Genomic DNA, 16,189 nt, shown 5'->3' with positions numbered 1-16,189 from the left:
CCTTCCCCTCCCCGAACACGGCATTGGCGCAGAAATCTGAGAGGCTCCGTGCACCCCGGGCTCGGCTCATTTCCACAGCTCCAGCTCGGGCTTCCGCCCCCTGCGGCCCTTCCGAGCCCCGCCCCAAGCTTGCGGATGTCTGGGCCCCCGCCTCCGTGCTCGCCGCGTGGCGGGTGGGTTCCTCGCAGGTGGGGGGCCCGTGCCAGCCCTCCACCGGGAGGGCGGGCCCCGCCCCACAGGTCTCCCGCCCGTGCACCTGTCGGCTAACACCACGCACGGCGCTGTGCTCCGCACCCGCGCTACTCCACGTCCGTTTGTCTTGGCGTCCCGAGCCGGGGGTCTGTCTGTCCCCGGCAGGCGGATCGAGCGGGGCCGGCGTCAGAGCTACGTGCGGCGGGGCGGGCGCGGCGGGCGGGGTGGGGGCGGCGCTGAGCGCGGCAGCGGCGGCGCGGGGAGGCTGGGAGGCGCGGCGCTCCGGGGACAGCGGCGGACGGCGGCGGCATGCGGCTTCTCGCGCTGCCCATCGTGGGCTGAGACGGCCGCAGCGCGGGCGGGAGGCGCGGCGGCCGGTGAGCCGAGGGCGCAGCCAGCCGGGCAGACCGCGGATAGCGGTCGGGGCGCCGCGCCATGGGCCGAGCCGGGGGCGGGGGCCCGGGCCGGGGGCCGCCGCCTCTGCTGCTGCTTCTGGGGGCCGCGCTGGTCCTCGCCACCCGGGCCGCGCCGGGTAGGTACCGACTGCGACCAGGACCCCCGCGGCCCTCGCGCCCCACCCTGGGCCAGGGTCCCGCTGGCCTCGGGTACAGGCGGAGTTAGCGAGCTGTGGCAAGGGGGCGGGGCAGCTCCTTGCCCGCGACCGGGGCGGGGGAAGGGGCGCGCGCAGAGGTGGGATACTTGGGGGAGGCCGAGGGGTTGGGGGCGGCCCCGGCCCGGGTGTTCGGACAGAGGTGCCGGTTGGGGGAGGGGCCTGGGTGGGAGGGGCCTGAGGGTGAGACTTCGGGGCGGGACCTTGAGGTGATGGGGCCATGAGGATGAGAGTTGGGGCGGGGCCTGGCGTGGGGCGGGACCCTGAGGGTGCGACTTTAGGGCGGGGTCTGGAGGTGAGGTGGAGCCCTGAGGGTAAAACCTCCGCCTTGGGTGGGAGGTGGGAGCAGCCGCGGGTACACTGCGGGCTTGTCGGGGGCGGGGTATGATGGCCGAGGGGCGGGGCCTGAGCGAGAAAAGGGCCCGGGCGGGGTGGGGGCGGGGCCTTGGGAAACCTTGAATTGGTCTCTTCGGGTGGGCGGGGGGCGGGGCCCTGACGCCGCGCCCCCTACCTCCCGTCCACAGCCCGTGAGACTGGCGGCGCCGTCGAGGCCCACGAGCAAGTGAAGAGCATCCTGGCGAGGGAGCCGACTGCCAACGAAACGAGGGAGAAGGCCGGCCCACCAGCAGCTGAGGAAGATGAGACCTCGTGGACCGCACCTGGCGGTGAGCAGGCCATGATGGGGCCTAGTGTCGGGCCAGAGGAGGTGCTGGAGGCGTCGGCAGCGGTGACCGGCGCACCCTGGCTGGAGGCTGACAGCCCTGGCCTGGGTGGAGTGACCGCAGAGGCCGGCAGCGGCGACACCCAGGCCCTTCCAGCCACGCTCCCGGCTCCCAAGGAGGCCCTGGGACAGTCATCGATGGCCCCCTCCATCCCCAAGGCTACAGAGGCCAGCAGACCACCCTCCCCCACACCTGGCGACATGCTGAGCCCCGGCCCAGAACACCCCAAGGAGAGTCCCTTGGAGGTTTGGTTGAACCTGGGAGGCAGCACACATGACCCTCATGGGCCAGAGCCCACATTCCCCTTTCAGGGCACAATGGAGCCCCAGCCAGCGTCAGATATAATTGACATCGACTACTTCGAAGGATTGGATGGTGAGGGCCGTGGTGCCGACCTGGAGAGCTTCCCAGGGTCGCCAGGAACCTCAGAGCACCACCCTGATACTGGGGGAGAGACCCCTTCCTGGAGCCTGCTTGACTTATACGATGACTTCACCCCCTTTGATGAATCTGACTTCTACCCCACCACATCCTTCTATGATGACCTTGATGAAGAGGAGGAGGAAGAGGAGGATGACAAGGATGCAGCGGGAGGTGGAGACCTGGAAGATGAAAGTGACCTTCTGGTGCCTACCGAGAAGCCTGGTCTGGGGCCCGGGACTGGCCAGCCTACCAGTCGGTGGCATGCTGTCCCCCCACAGCATACTCTGGGGATGGTCCCTGGCAGCAGCATCGCCCTCAGGCCCCGCCCTGGAGAGCCAGGCAGGGACCTGACCCCAAGCGAGAATGGCACTGAGTGCCGCAGCGGCTTTGTGCGACATAACGGCTCCTGCCGGTCAGTGTGCGACCTCTTTCCAAGTTACTGTCACAATGGCGGCCAGTGCTACCTGGTGGAGAACATAGGGGCCTTCTGCAGGTAAGGGTGTGGCAGGCAGGTGCACAGGGGCTTGTAAAAGAACTCCTGAAGAGTGTATGTGAGGCAGACTCAGCAAAGAGGGGGATGTGATAGGCACAACTTCCAAGAGGTTGTATGTTCCCAGGCCAAGAGGATCAAGAGACATTCACTCAGATATCTTCTATGGGGAACTACTTCTTAAATGTACTTCCTGTGATCTCATCACAAGGAGAGATTCCTCAGAAATAAGATTTTGTATTTCCTCCAAGCGTGTTTTCTTTATCAAACCACTAAGCTTTATAAAGGCAAAGGGAGGGGACTTCTCTAAGGGTTTTGGAAAGAGGTCTTTACTGGCTTCAGGTGTTTCGTTGGAGAGTTCTGGCTATGCTAGCAGAAAAAGTAGGCCTATAAGCCGACTCTGGAAGAAAGATGGCTGCGGAGCACTCCCTCTGAGCCATGTGTGCGGCTACAGGAAGACCCTATCTCCCTGCAGGGCATGTGTAGGGAGGTGGGCATGTAAAGTCAGAGTGAGGACCTTCTTATTGGGAGCAGACCCCAAAAGCAGCCATTCAAAAAGGTCAAGTCAAACAAAGTATCTTTCCTGGCATATCAGATGTGGTAGGGTCTCTTAATTTGGGGTAGTGGATTTTTCCCTTCTACCTTGATTTTTGTCTTCCTTGGGATACCCAGTGCAGAATGTTTTGAAGACCCAGAGAGGTTAGTGTCTCTAAGGACATTGACTGTAGCCACCATCCCATGCCACCTCAGGAATACCTCATACACCTGCCGTCATGGCGTGAGAGCTCACTGGCTTTTTGTGGAAGAATCACAAGTCAGGGGTGATGTGGATAGTTTCCTTGTCTCCATCCTCTACAGGCCCTAGAAGTAGAGTAGAACCCCCAGATTCCTCTGGTACCTGTTTCCATTGGTCCTAGGAGGAGAATTTCTGTAATCTGGGGGGTCTCTTTAAATGTCATTCCTGATGTTTCTCTTTCTTGGTTTTTTTTTTTTGGAGGTGTGTAAAGAATTCAAATTCTGTAGGTCTTGATGTTCTGATAGAAGAATAACATGTAGAAGGCGTGAATGTTGTGCCTTTGGCATTAAAGCTTGACTTCTAGTTCCTTCTTTCATATAAATGATCGTGAGATGATTAGGGTCAGTCATATAGGATGTGCCCACACTGTTCTGATTGGAGTAGTCCAGTCATTGCTAAAAGGAACCATGATCAAGAAATTATGGCAACAAGACCTTGCCTGTTGGTTAAGGGCTACCAGAAATATGTGGAAACCCTGTGATTTTGCTCCTCAAGCTTTCGTTAGGGGAACTACAGTGATGATTTTAGCCTGGGAGCAGTGAAATCATTATCTTCCACCCTATTGGAGGCCCGCATTTTCACCTTCAAAGTAGTCTTCTCCTATCACAGTATGAAATGTAGGGTCCTTGCTGCTTCTGGAGAGCTAGAAAAGGTCCCAGAACCTCCTGGAGCTCTTGGGACGCCCCAGTGAGAAATTAAGCTTGTCCTTAGTAAGCTGTGTGGGTGTGCTGACCAGGGACCCTCCAGTGGGTCCTGCCTCAGAAGGGCTTTTCCATAAGTCTCCCCCCGCCCACCCTCCCCCCCCCCCCCGCCCCCCCCCCCCTTGCTCACCTTCCATCCCGGGGTCACTCTCCGGCCTCCCCCCTCCTCCCCCACAGCCTCCTCCTCCCGCTGTGCACAACCAGGCTCGGCTGTGGCCCGGAAACTGTTTTGCATTCCACTCACAGGAGACTGCCAAGCCCTCAGTTGCAGACTGCAGCATGCCTTTGTCTCCGCCGCCCTGGCCCACTGCAGGGAAATGATCGGAGCTACAGCAGAACTTCTCCAGAGCAGCAAGTTAGCAGGATCTTCTTTCCCCGCCCTCCCCAGACACATAGCCTCCCTGGACTGCAGAGGGTCAGTTGGAAAAGAAAGAAATTTCCTGTTAAGTCACATCTCCCCACCCTATTCCGGAGGTGGAGGAGCCCAGTTCTCCAATGCTTAATTTCCCCATTCCTGGACCCCTTTTCTCTTGTCTGTCATTCACCCTGAGGTTCATGTCCTCCCTCATTTGCCTGCTTCTGTATCCTTCCACATCTTTCCTCTTTGAAGCAGCCTGGTTCCCATGGAAACAGCAATGTCATTGGAAGAGTTGGAGCCTGGGAATGTCCCCAAGGGCAAGAGAAAGTCACTCAACAAAAGGACTAAAACCCACCCAGAGGGTTGATTCTCACTGTGCTTTCCTGACATTTCTCATGGTAATAGGACACGAAGTTTTAGGGGCAGAATTTGGGGGGCTGCGATAGGAGGGGAATGTACATCCATCTTTGTGTTCGTCCTTGTCTGTCAACTTCCTTACATTTTGGCGTCTGGATAGCCTGGTGAACTAGATGGGACTGCAGAACAGCAAGATAGGTTCTCACGTGCAGAGTGAATTGACTGCTTTTGGAGCCAGAGGTCCTATTATCTTGTCTTTCACCCAGAGCCAAGGGCAGGGGGAGCTGAGAGAATCCTGTGATTGTCATTGAGGCTGCGAGGGGGAAAGCCAAGGTTCTCACCCTCCGCAGTCACTTCATACTCATGGGAATGACCAGTTCACTCAGTTTCTCAGTGCCCTGGTTGCCTTGTTTATATCATGGACCTTAGCGCTGCTCTGCCCACTTCATGGGACGTCTAAGATTTACTTAAATTCAAGTTAGTTAACATACAGTGTAGTACTGGTTTTAGGAGTAGAAGCCAGTGATTCATCTCTAACATACAACACCCAGCGCTCATCCCAACAAGTGCCCTCCTCAGTGCCCGTCACCTCATGGGGTGGTTGTACAGAGTCTCAGCTATGAGGCCTGCACAGATCGGGGACATCTCACTTCCTCAACACAGTCCCAGGAATGGGCTGTTGAGGTGAGTATGGGGCTCAGGGACCAGGCCCTCGCTGTGGCCACGGCTGCCTGCCTGTCATCTCAGTCTCTCTCTGTCGCCGCCACAGGTGCAACACACAGGACTACATCTGGCACAAGGGGATGCGCTGCGAGTCCATCATCACCGACTTCCAGGTGATGTGCGTGGCCGTCGGCTCGGCCGCCCTTGTACTGCTCCTGCTCTTCATGATGACAGTGTTCTTCGCCAAGAAGCTATATCTGCTCAAGACAGAGAATACCAAGCTGCGTAGGACCAAGTGAGTCTGTGTGGGCCCGCCCCACCTGACCCTACGTCCGCACCCCTCCACCTGCTCCAGGGACATCGTCACGAGGGGCCCGGGCACCTGCTCTACATCCCTAGTTGTGTTTTTCACACCAAACACTCATCCAAGTGTATCCATTCCTATGCGGGATGTGCTGGCATTGCCGTAGAGCCCAAGACCCCGTGGCCCCTCTGCCACTGTCTGGCACTATTCCCGACACCCCCCACCCCGGGGATAGATGGTGCTTAAAGAAAAGGCCACCAGTGCACCTGGCTGTGGTCCCCCGTGTAGGTCACTATGCTCACCCCACCACTGGCTGACTGCACCTGTTTCCCAGGGCTTTGTCCGTCATGGCCGGTGTGAGGATCCCACTCACACATCTACAGGAAGGAACCCCAGCTCCCTCAGACCTGCTGTCAGTACGGGCTCTTCCTCCGCGAACACGGAAGAGAAGGGGCTTGGCAGTGCATTGCTGTAGAAAACTTGTCAACCCTTGGTCGGGACAAAAGTGCAAGGAATTTCGGGAAATCCACTTTACCTCTCCTAAGTAGAATATTGGGCGTGGGAGGGGCTAGGCTTAACTTCTGCTGTGGATTTTAAGGGCCAGATGGGAATAGAGTCTCGTGTCAGCTTCTCTCTCAGCAGAGGAGTGGCTGCTGTGTGCTTGTGTCAGTCAGCACGCATTTGCCTTTACATCCGTGCCTTCAACACTTGGACGTGACCTTATATGCTGAGAGAATCACTCTTAGCACTGAGCCAAAGAATGTCCTAAAGTGTCACTGGAGTCAGAAAAGGAGGAGGTGGCAGTTCAGCCGCCTGGGGGCCCGTGAGAAAATTTATGCAGAACTGCCCCCAACCTCCCTTTTACCCTGTTGCCCCCTTATCCCCTCCCCCTGACCTGAGACCCCCTCCAGAGAATGTGACTGAAGGACTTTCCCTGGGTCCTGGGAAAAGGACAAACACCATCTGTTGTTGCTCCTTTGCTGGGTAAACTCATGCAACGTGCACTCGCTGGCCTTTCAGCTCACCATCCTGGGGCAGAAGGGGTCTCTCCATTGTGCCTGTGCACTGAGGCGGGGCCGTATCTGTGCCTGTGATCACAAGCCAGGACCCTTGTTTCCCCACGCCTGCACCCAGGGCGGCTGCAGCAGAGGGGAGCAGAGGGAGAGGGTGCGACCACCTATCAGGATAGCTGCTGAGGAGGGTGGGGGAGAGAAGGGGCAACTGCTAGGGGGGCAGCAGCCAGAGACAGGGCCCGTTCTCGGCCTTCCTCCCCTAGCAGGCTACACATTTTGTACAGAGCATGGCCCCCGTGCCCCTTCAGCTCAAACGCTGTCACCCTCATTTCCCAGGGCCGGTTACCGCTCTGATAACACCACACGTAGCACGACAGATACTGCTGTGCTGTACTGACTCTAAGATACACATCGCCCCTGCCCCCATATTCACATGCCTGAAATTGGTTGCTCGTATCTTATAACCACTGTTGGCCAGATGCAGTCATGATGTAGTTGTGAGCGCCTGGCGTTCGCGATCCTGGCCAGAGCTGTTCATATCACCATCAGTTCTTTATCTAATGTCACAATGAGCTACTTCCAGTATATAATAAATGCTCTAGGTGATAAGAAAGTATTGGATCACAGTTTAAATGGTAGAAGTTTTTTTCTCAGCGGTCCAGCAAGTAATGGCACATCTTATTACGGCCCATGGCATTTGATGAAATACAGTATTTGACCCAGGAAGCTCTCGTCAGGTTTGGCCGTGATCACTTCACTCACATTTTCCCTGCTCTCTTCTGTCCTAACCAGCAAATTCCGGACCCCGTCTGAGCTCCACAACGATAACTTCTCCCTCTCCACCATTGCCGAAGGCTCTCACCCAAACGTAAGGAAGCTTGGAGACACTCCCCGTACCTCCTTCCCCCCTGCCCTCGCCTTGGCTCTCTGTGGTAACTTGTCTGTCAGGTAACTCGTCTTCCCCCCACAACTCCCCTCAGGCTAATGCACACCCGGCCCCTACCCTGTCTTTGATCTATTTCCAAGTGAGTGTGGAACCCCTCCCCACAGCTCTGGAGGTCAGCTCAGGGTGACCTGCTGGGACGGGGATTGTGGAACTGAGGGCAGGATGGCGTGTCATTTCCTTGATGCGCAGAGTTACAGGTAGTATGGAAGCTCTTTGTCTAGGAGGACTCCTGATTTTTATCTTCGTCTAGACTTTAGAAGTCCGATTTGTCTTTCTCCTTTTCTCTCTATTTTCTGTATCAAGAAGAAACACTCTGCTTTCATTGAGAGAGAATTTCCTGGCAGGCACTGAAGTGAATGGTAGTTGCTCTTTGGGATGAGAGCAGAAACCTCTGGATGGCTAGGAAAACAGTGTCCTTTGTATTGTTTAAGCACCCTAAAACTGGCAGGCATATATCCACTGGTGAGGGTAAGGTAAGCACAGAACACTGGTGGAAACATGAGTCTGGGGGTAAGTTCTCTTCTTAGGAAGATGGGCTTGTAAATGTCAGTTGAAACCCAATAGAAGGTCCCAATAGACCAGTTTCTAAAGATCCGGGCTTGGTGTGTTATCTGGACCAGACAACCAGTTAAGTACTGGATACTGTCAGAGAGAATTTCATAAATAAAGCGGAAACCATCCAAGCTCCAGATCGTGTCATGGCCAAGTCCAGGAATTCGGCACATGGCTCGTGCTACCGTATGGGACAGCACAGATCTAGATCGTTGTTTTCCTTTTATAGATGGGTAAAGTGTAGCCCCCAGAAGGAAAAGAGAGAAGAATAGTAAATGGGACCTTGTTCACCAAACCTCAGGAAAGAAGAACTTGGCCTGGTGGAGGAGGAGCAAAGAGGTCCTTTAAATAAGAAATGAAAGAGGTTAGTTTAGGATAATTTTTTGAAGTCTTTGATATAAAGGGTAGAGAAACAACAGATATTATTTTACTTGGTATGCATCAAGATATTAATAAGTTCAAGATGGACATAATAACCGAGGAAACAAGATGTCTTATAAACTTTAATCTTGATAAACACATTCATCAGCCCACAGGATATAGGCCTGTGCGTATACCCCCTTCCCACCTAGCCCAGCGCCTCGAGGTAGTATGCATTCAGTCATCTGTGGAATACTGGTGACTGATGGCCTACTGCAAGGTCTTCTGGTTCTGTTGTCTGATCTGCCATCTCATACATGTGGGGCAGCAGGTCAGACCTGTACAATGGTTCCTCCAGTCAGGGTATTCATTGTCCGCAGAGTGCAAATGTCTTAAGAAAGTTTCTGACACATACATTTTCTGTCACCCCAAGTGTAGAAAGACTCCTTCCCTCTTCCCAAAGAGGGAGAGGAAGGAATTAGCTTTTCTCGGAGGTCTTGGTTGCATGAGCCAATACAGAGGTTTCCAGTTCTTCTTGGCTGACCCAACTTTGTGGAAGGGACAGCATTTGTCCATGAACGTTCCCACTGACCTTGAACTCAGAACATGGCAAGCCTTAAAAACGGAGTGGAGCAGGGACTGGGCAGCTATGGCGGACTCTGCTGAGAAGGGCCGTGGGGTTTTCTGGGCAGTGCTCAGGGCATCTCTCAGTGAAGTGGCAGCAAGATGAGTTCTGGAGGTCTCTGTCACCTCTTGGATCTCGAAGGTCATTCCCACCTGGCATCTTTCCCTCAACTTGTGTCCCAGGGGACATCATGTCCTCTCTGCCAAAGCTCTGAGCATGAGAGGGGATGCCTGTCCCGTCCAGCAGGGTGTGTACTTGTGGATTTTCTACCTTCATCTCTTAACACTCTCCACCTAGCCCAAAAGTCAGACTTGGTCATACTGAAGGTCTTGCAGGCACTGGCAGTTAAGACCGTTGCCACTTTATTATGACGTGAAGCCCTATCTGTTGCTTCAGCCGCCACATTGGCTGCTTACCAGTGATGCTAGCAGCAGGATGAAAGCCGGGAGATCTCCAGGCGAGCTGGGAGGGGGAACCAGGAGCCTCCAAGTCACATCCACCCATGTAGTCTCTGCCACCTCCTTCCCCTCACCCCTCAAATGCCCTTGGTATTGAAGGCTCTGAAAATTTTGGAGAGTCCTACTTATCTTAGGGGTTATTTCTTTTACATAAGTGAAGTGGACTGAGTGGGTCATTTTCCCCACCCATCTCCAGCAATCTCTACAGGCCACACTCTGAATGATTTCAGACAACATCTGGGAAGGAGCCGCTGCTGGTGTCTGTGCCGGCGACACTTCCCCTCCCCACCACGGCTCCAGTGGCCTCGTGCGGCTCCTCGCCTGGGTTCCACAGCCAGGGAGCCAGTGGCCGAAAGTGCGTGGGCCCTGGAGCTGAGCAGCCAGCCCCCGAAAGGAGCATCGGGGAAAGGGGAGGAATGGCTAGCGTGTGGGCAGCACAGCGTGTGGGAAGTCACCCGAGTCCCACGGCAAACGCTGCACCGTCAGCGAAGGTCGTGGATATAACTTGGTCTTCCTGAGATTTGACAGACCTTCCAGGATTTCAGTCTAGTAATTACTAGACTTGTCCATGGGGTCCTTTAGTCCTCCCCTGACCTCCCCATCCCCAGTTTAAATCTTTCTTACTCCTAGGCTCAATTTCTTTCATGTATTTGGTAAAATACTGACTGCCCATCCCCTTCTGAGAGAGATTTGTGTCTGGACAAGTGGGGGTGCGGGCCTGAACCCACACTACCCCTGGGCTGAAGGATGTCCATTTGGCTGGGGTGGAATGCCGGGAAGGGGGATGCAGAGCAGTTGCCAGGACTTAGGCCAGATGGAGGGCCAGCTCCGTCTCCACGAGTGACTTCCGCAAACCAAAGGCAGACGGGCCTTCTGCAGAGGGTTTCAGCAGCCCTAAGCTTAATAGGATCTAGTTCTGGTGTCACGATCTCGCGGTCCGTGAGTTCGAGCCCCGTGTCAGGCTCTGGGCTGATGGCTCGGAGCCTGGAGCCTGTTTCCGATTCTGTCTCCCTCTCTCTGCCCCTCCCCTGTTCATGCTCTGTCTCTCTCTGTCCCAAAAATAAATAAAAAACGTTGAAAATTTAGTTCTGGAGGAGACATGTGGATTAGGATAGCTCCATCTTGGTTTAGACACTGCCTCACCTGTGCTGTTTGTTGGAAGTACTTAGCTTGTCTAATAGCATCGTGGGATACATATGTTCCTTATTTTTAGAATATCCGTATCCCACCTATCGGCCCAGAAGTCGGTTTTCTCATCTGTCTAAATCCCATGAGCCCTCAAGGGGCCAGGTTTCATTTGGGCCCTCACCTTCATGGCATCACAGCTTAGATGTCCAGATCTGTAAACACCCCTAAATCTACTTTTCCTCACATGATGCCCCTGTTTGCCCTCAAAGCCTGTCTGATGTCAAGGATGGGGTGGGGGGAGCAGGATGTGGAACAGCACAGAAGTGAGAACTGTCCTCGTGAGAGGGTGGGTGAACACAGGCTATCCTCTCCTGTTCCAGGCTTGCTGTGATCCAAAGTCTGTTCTATCCAGGATCTTTACTTTTTTTTTTTTTTTTTTAAGTTTATTTATTTATTTTGAGTGTACTTGGGCATGAGTTGGGGAGGGCAGAGAGAGAGGGAGATAGAGAATCCCAAGCAGGCTCCGTCCTGTCAGCACAGAGCCCAACAGGAGGCTCAAACCCACGAACCGTGAGATCATGACCTGAGCCAAACCAAGAGTCAGACGCTTAACCGACTGAGTCACCCAGGTGCCCCGACCCAGGATCTTTAAAGGCCCACCTCTCAAGCTTCCGTGCCCAGTGTCTTTCCCCAAACCACGCAGAAGTACATGGAATGAAAATTGCAGTTCTACCCCCTCCCGCTTCCCTCTCCCTAAAGCCTGTGTGTGTACGTGTGTGTACGTGTATACATATACTTAATATATCATGGAGATCTTTCCATCTCACCACATCTAAATTTATGCTCTTGAAAAGGTTTTTTTCTAAATCTCTCCCAGCAGTAATAGAAAATACCAAGTACCTGAAATCTGCCTCAACACTATATGAAGTTCATTTCTTCTTATTCTTGTGGAGTTGTGAATGGGGAACGTGTGTTCTCCTGTTGTCCATAAATCATTCCTGAGGTCTTTGAAACTGTATTATAATGCTGTATTCAAGCCAGTCTTCTGAAAAAGTGCTAAGTGAGGCTGGGAGCAGGGGGAGGTGACAGTCGTTTGTTTAGGCACAGGACTTTTGAACACCCGTAGTGTCCTGTATAAGCCTGAAGCCTTTCCCTACCTTCTGTCCAACTAGTCACTACCCTGACCTAGTGCTGTTATGGGTCAAACTCAGTAGCAGTCAGCATGGGCAAGGACTCGCCACAGTTGTGTGGAGACTGTCATGTTCCTTCAGCATGATGATGACCTTCAATTTTGGAAGTGGTTAAACCAAGAAAGGTCTGAGCTAGCTGGTCAGATAGCAACATTCTCTACCCTTCTGGCCACCGGTGAGCCTGCCTGGGTGTTCACCCAACCTCTTTGATCAGCAGAGTTCCAAGCACTTACAATAGCTATTTGGAGTGCCTAAGAAGGAACTGAGGCCAGCTGAATCACACTGGGTATATAGGCATATCTCCAAGGTATTGTGGGTTCAATTCCAGACCACTGCAGTAAGTGAATGTCAAGATAAAGCGAATCAGACAAATTCTGTGGTTTCTCAGGGCACATAGAAGTGATGTTACAGCGTGTAATCTAGCAGGTGTGCGATAGCACTTTGTCTAAAAAGATGTACGTATTAATTAAAAAATACATTATTGCAAAAAATGCTAATCACTATCTGAGCTTTCACTGAGTCATAATCACTGATGACAGATCACATGACAAAAATAATAATAATGAAAAAGTTTGAAATATTGCGAGAATCACCAAAATGTGACACAGAGACACGAGGTGAGCAGTTGCTGCTGGAAAAATGGCACCTACAGACTTGCCTGCTGCAGGGTTACCACGGACCTTCAGTGTAATAACATTTTGGGGCGCCTGGGTGTCTCAGTCAGTTAAGCTTCCCACTTCGGCTCAGGTCATGATCTCACCCTTCGTGAGCTCGAGCCCCTCATCGGGCTCTGTGCTCAGCTCAGAGCCTGGAGCCTGCTTCAGATTCTGTCTCTCCCTCTCTCTCTGCCCCTCCCCTGCTCGCAGTCTGTCTCTCTCTCTCAAAAATAAACCAACATTAAAAAAAATAAATTTAAATTTAAAAAATTTAAATTTTCAATGAAAAGAAACGGCAGTGTCTGCAAAGCATAATAAAAATGAGGTGTGCCTGTAACCCCCAGATGGCCCTGCAGGAAAAGCACGGCAGGAAGGCCGGTGCCACTGTGGGAGTTCTCTGAATGCCCAGAACACAGACCTGGAGGACTATGTACTGGTGTGGGGTTTCCAGAAAACCTCTGACAAGCAAATTCAGTTCAGGGCCAGGAGGTTGTCACAGGGCTGCAGGCAATGTACATGGAGAGACGTGCATACATGGGGCGGGTTCACGTCAGAAATGGGTGGGAAGCTAGCCGCATGAGTATTGTCAGTATTGTCTGACGCAAAGCTGCACGAGTACCATGGAGGCGGCCAGACTCACCCGGGCATGGATTGTAAGTTAGCATCTTTTTTTTTTTTAATTTTTTTTTTTAACGTTTATTTATTTTTGAGACAGAGAGAGAGAGACAGAGCATGAACGGGGGAGGGGCAGAGAGAGAGAGGGAGACACAGAATCGAAAGCAGCTCCAGGCTCCGAGCCATCAGCCCAGAGCCCGACGCGGGGCTCGAACTCACGGACCGCGAGATCGTGACCTGAGCTGAAGTCGGATGCTTAACCGACTGAGCCACCCAGGCGCCCCTAGCATCTTTTGGTAGATCAACTTCTCCTGGTAAAGGAGCACGCACATCTCTGGCCTCTTGTCAAAGGAGGTATACTTGCCATGGGGAGAGGGGCCCTAGTTTTGCTGGGAGCAGCTCTGCACCTGACCATGGGCCTATTCGTGCCCCTGACTAGGGGAGCTCCCTGACCAGTACCTTTCTGGGAAAGCAGAGCCGCAGCAGGATGGAAGGCCCTGCCCAAGGGGAGCTCTGAGACTCTTGAGGGGCCAGATCAAGTGTTAAAGGGACTATTTCTCTCCCCCTTCCCCCACCCCCTCCCCCTCCCCTCTGAAAACCTCAGACTGGCCTCCATTAAAGGGATTTGTAATCCGGTTACCTGCCAGGTTTCATCCCTGTCTGGCTAGTATTTTTTTAGGAAGACATTCCTAGAAAGTAGCTGCTAAGAGTCTTAGAGCCTCTTTCTTTCTTCTTTCAAAAGCCTAGAGTGTTATTTGATCCCTCTACCCACTGTCTCCTTCATGCCCCTCCTCATCTTTTCTCCTCTTCCAGGATGACCCTAGTGCTCCCCACAAAATCCAGGAAGCTCTCAAGTCCTGCCTGAAAGAGGAGGAGTCATTTAACATCCAGAACTCCATGTCACCCAAACTTGAGGGTGGCAAAGGTGACCAGGCTGACTTGGAGGTGAACTGTCTTCAGAATAACCTAACCTAAAGCAGAACAAGAAGAGAGGAAATGGGGGGAGGGGGGGTGCGGGGAGAAACATGACCTCCTCTTGTACAGAGTCTATTTCTTGTAACCATTTGTTAAACTCTTTTCTTTTTCTGATCTCATGGCATGCTTTGATGTATTTTGTACAGGAGGGGAAACACACACACACACACACACACACACACACACACACACTAAGCAAAGAACCCAAACAAAATTGCATACGTTGGGTTGTTTTGTCTGTGCTGTCTGTACATTGCTTCTGCTGCTGTGATTTCTAAACCTACGCTGTTATTCAACTACTTTTTTTTTGTACTTTGACCCACCTTTTTTTGAAATAAGAGTAAAAAACAAAGTTCTTGAAATAAAACTTTTTAAAAAGCCATTTTCCTAATGTCATTGTGTCCACTCACCACCCATTCTTGTCAGTTTGAGTTGGAATTCTTACCTTCACTAAAAGCGTATATTTGTACATGTTTGAAATCCCAGAAATGGTCTATATATTAGCTTAGATGGCCATAACAAAATACCACAGACTGGGTGGCTTAAACAATAGATATGTCTGGAGGCTGGGTGTCCCAGATGAAGGTACCACCAGAGTCGGTTTCTGGCAGGGCCTCTCTTTCTGGCTCGCAAACAGCCACCTTCTTGCTCTATCCACCAATGGCCTTTTCTCTATGCACACGTGGAGAGGGAGGTCTCTGGTGTTACTTCTCTTCTGATAAGGATGCCAGTCCTATGGATTAGGGCCCATTTAACCTTAATTACCTCTTTATAAGCCCATCTCCAAATACAGTCACATTAGGGGTTAGGGCTTCAACATGCAACATTTGGGATGACACAATTCAGTGCATGAGTCTGTAGCGCCTATTATTAAAAATACCCTTTCCTAGGGGTTCCTGGCTGGCTCAGTCAGTAGTGCGTGCTACTCTTGATCTCAGAGTCATGAGTCCCCAGCCCCATGTTGGTTGTAGAGTTTACTAAAAAAAAAAAAAAAAAAAAAAAAAAAACATTCCTTCTTTCATAAATATTTACTGAGCACTTAGCCAGGCGTTACACTAGATGCCAGGAACCCTGGAAGAATAAGACATACCCTAACCTAAGGAAATTAACAGTATACTTGAGAAACAGAATTCTAAATAAATAATTATAATACACTGTGCCAATGTCATAATAGAGGTATATACAAATCTGTAAGTGTTGGAATTACTAGTTTAGAAAGGCTTCAAGGAGAGAGCTTTAAGTTGGACTTTGAAGGATGAGGAGGCATTTTTCAGAATCATGTGGGAAGAGAGGACATTCAAGGCAGCAGGAGGATACCCATAGGAAAGTCTTGCCATATGACCAAAGATTGTGAGAGGGAGGTGTCCTAGGTAATGAGGCTGGAAAGGGCAACTTAGGACAGATTGTGAAGGGCCTTGAATGCCATTAAACATGCTGAAACAATGTCAGATTTCTTTTTCTTTTCTTCTCTTTCCTTTTCTTCTCTTTCCTTTTCTTTTCTTTTCTTTTCTTTTTATGGTTTCAGGTGTAGAATTTAGTGATTCATCACTTAAATACAGCACCCAGTGCTCATCCCAACAAGTGCCCTCCTTAATGCCCATCACCCATCTAGCCCATCCCCCCCCCACCTCCCCTCCATCAACCCTCAGTTTGTTCTCTGTATTTAAGACTCTCTTGTGGTTTGCCTCCCTCTCTGTTTTTATCTTATTTTTCCTTCCCTTCCCCTATGTTGATCTGTTTTGTTTCTTCACATATGAGTGAAATCATATGATATCTTTCCCTGACTGACTCATTTTGCTTAGCATAATACCCTCCAGTTCCATCTTGCAAATGGCAAGATTTCATTATTTTTTGTCGCTGAGTAATATTCCTGTGTGTGTGTGTGTGTGTGTGTGTGTATCACATCTTTATCCATTCATCAGTTGGACATTTGGGCTCTATCCATTTGGCTATTGTCGATAGTGCTGCTATAAATATTGAGGTGCATGTGCCCCTTTGAATCAACATTTTTGTATTTATTCTTTGGATAAGTACCTAGTAGTGCATTTGCTGGGT

The 16,189-nt window shown here is 51.9% G+C and overlaps 1 protein-coding gene across 2 annotated transcripts; it reads left to right on the top strand.

Annotated features, from left to right (window-relative positions):
* Positions 1 to 465: 465 nt before the first annotated feature.
* On the top strand, positions 466 to 14,516 carry CSPG5 (chondroitin sulfate proteoglycan 5). 2 transcript variants are annotated; one of them, XM_049642614.1, is made up of 5 exons: positions 466 to 724; positions 1,327 to 2,440; positions 5,419 to 5,607; positions 7,422 to 7,497; positions 13,973 to 14,516. In XM_049642614.1, the coding sequence occupies exons 1-5, from the start codon at positions 628 to 630 to the stop codon at positions 14,132 to 14,134; spliced, it is 1,638 nt and encodes a 545-aa protein (XP_049498571.1). In that variant the 5' UTR covers positions 466 to 627; the 3' UTR covers positions 14,135 to 14,516. The 2 variants fall into 2 exon arrangements, with proteins under 2 accessions (XP_049498571.1, XP_049498572.1); XM_049642615.1 differs by lacking the exons at positions 5,419 to 5,607; positions 7,422 to 7,497; positions 13,973 to 14,516 and adding an exon at positions 4,181 to 5,410.
* Positions 14,517 to 16,189: the final 1,673 nt, after the last annotated feature.

Source organism: Panthera uncia, chromosome A2 (genome assembly GCF_023721935.1).
Source record: "Panthera uncia isolate 11264 chromosome A2, Puncia_PCG_1.0, whole genome shotgun sequence".
NCBI lineage: Eukaryota > Metazoa > Chordata > Mammalia > Carnivora > Felidae > Panthera > Panthera uncia.
The sequence above is the reverse complement of the archived record's forward strand: the minus strand, read 5'-3'. Positions and strand labels throughout refer to the sequence as shown.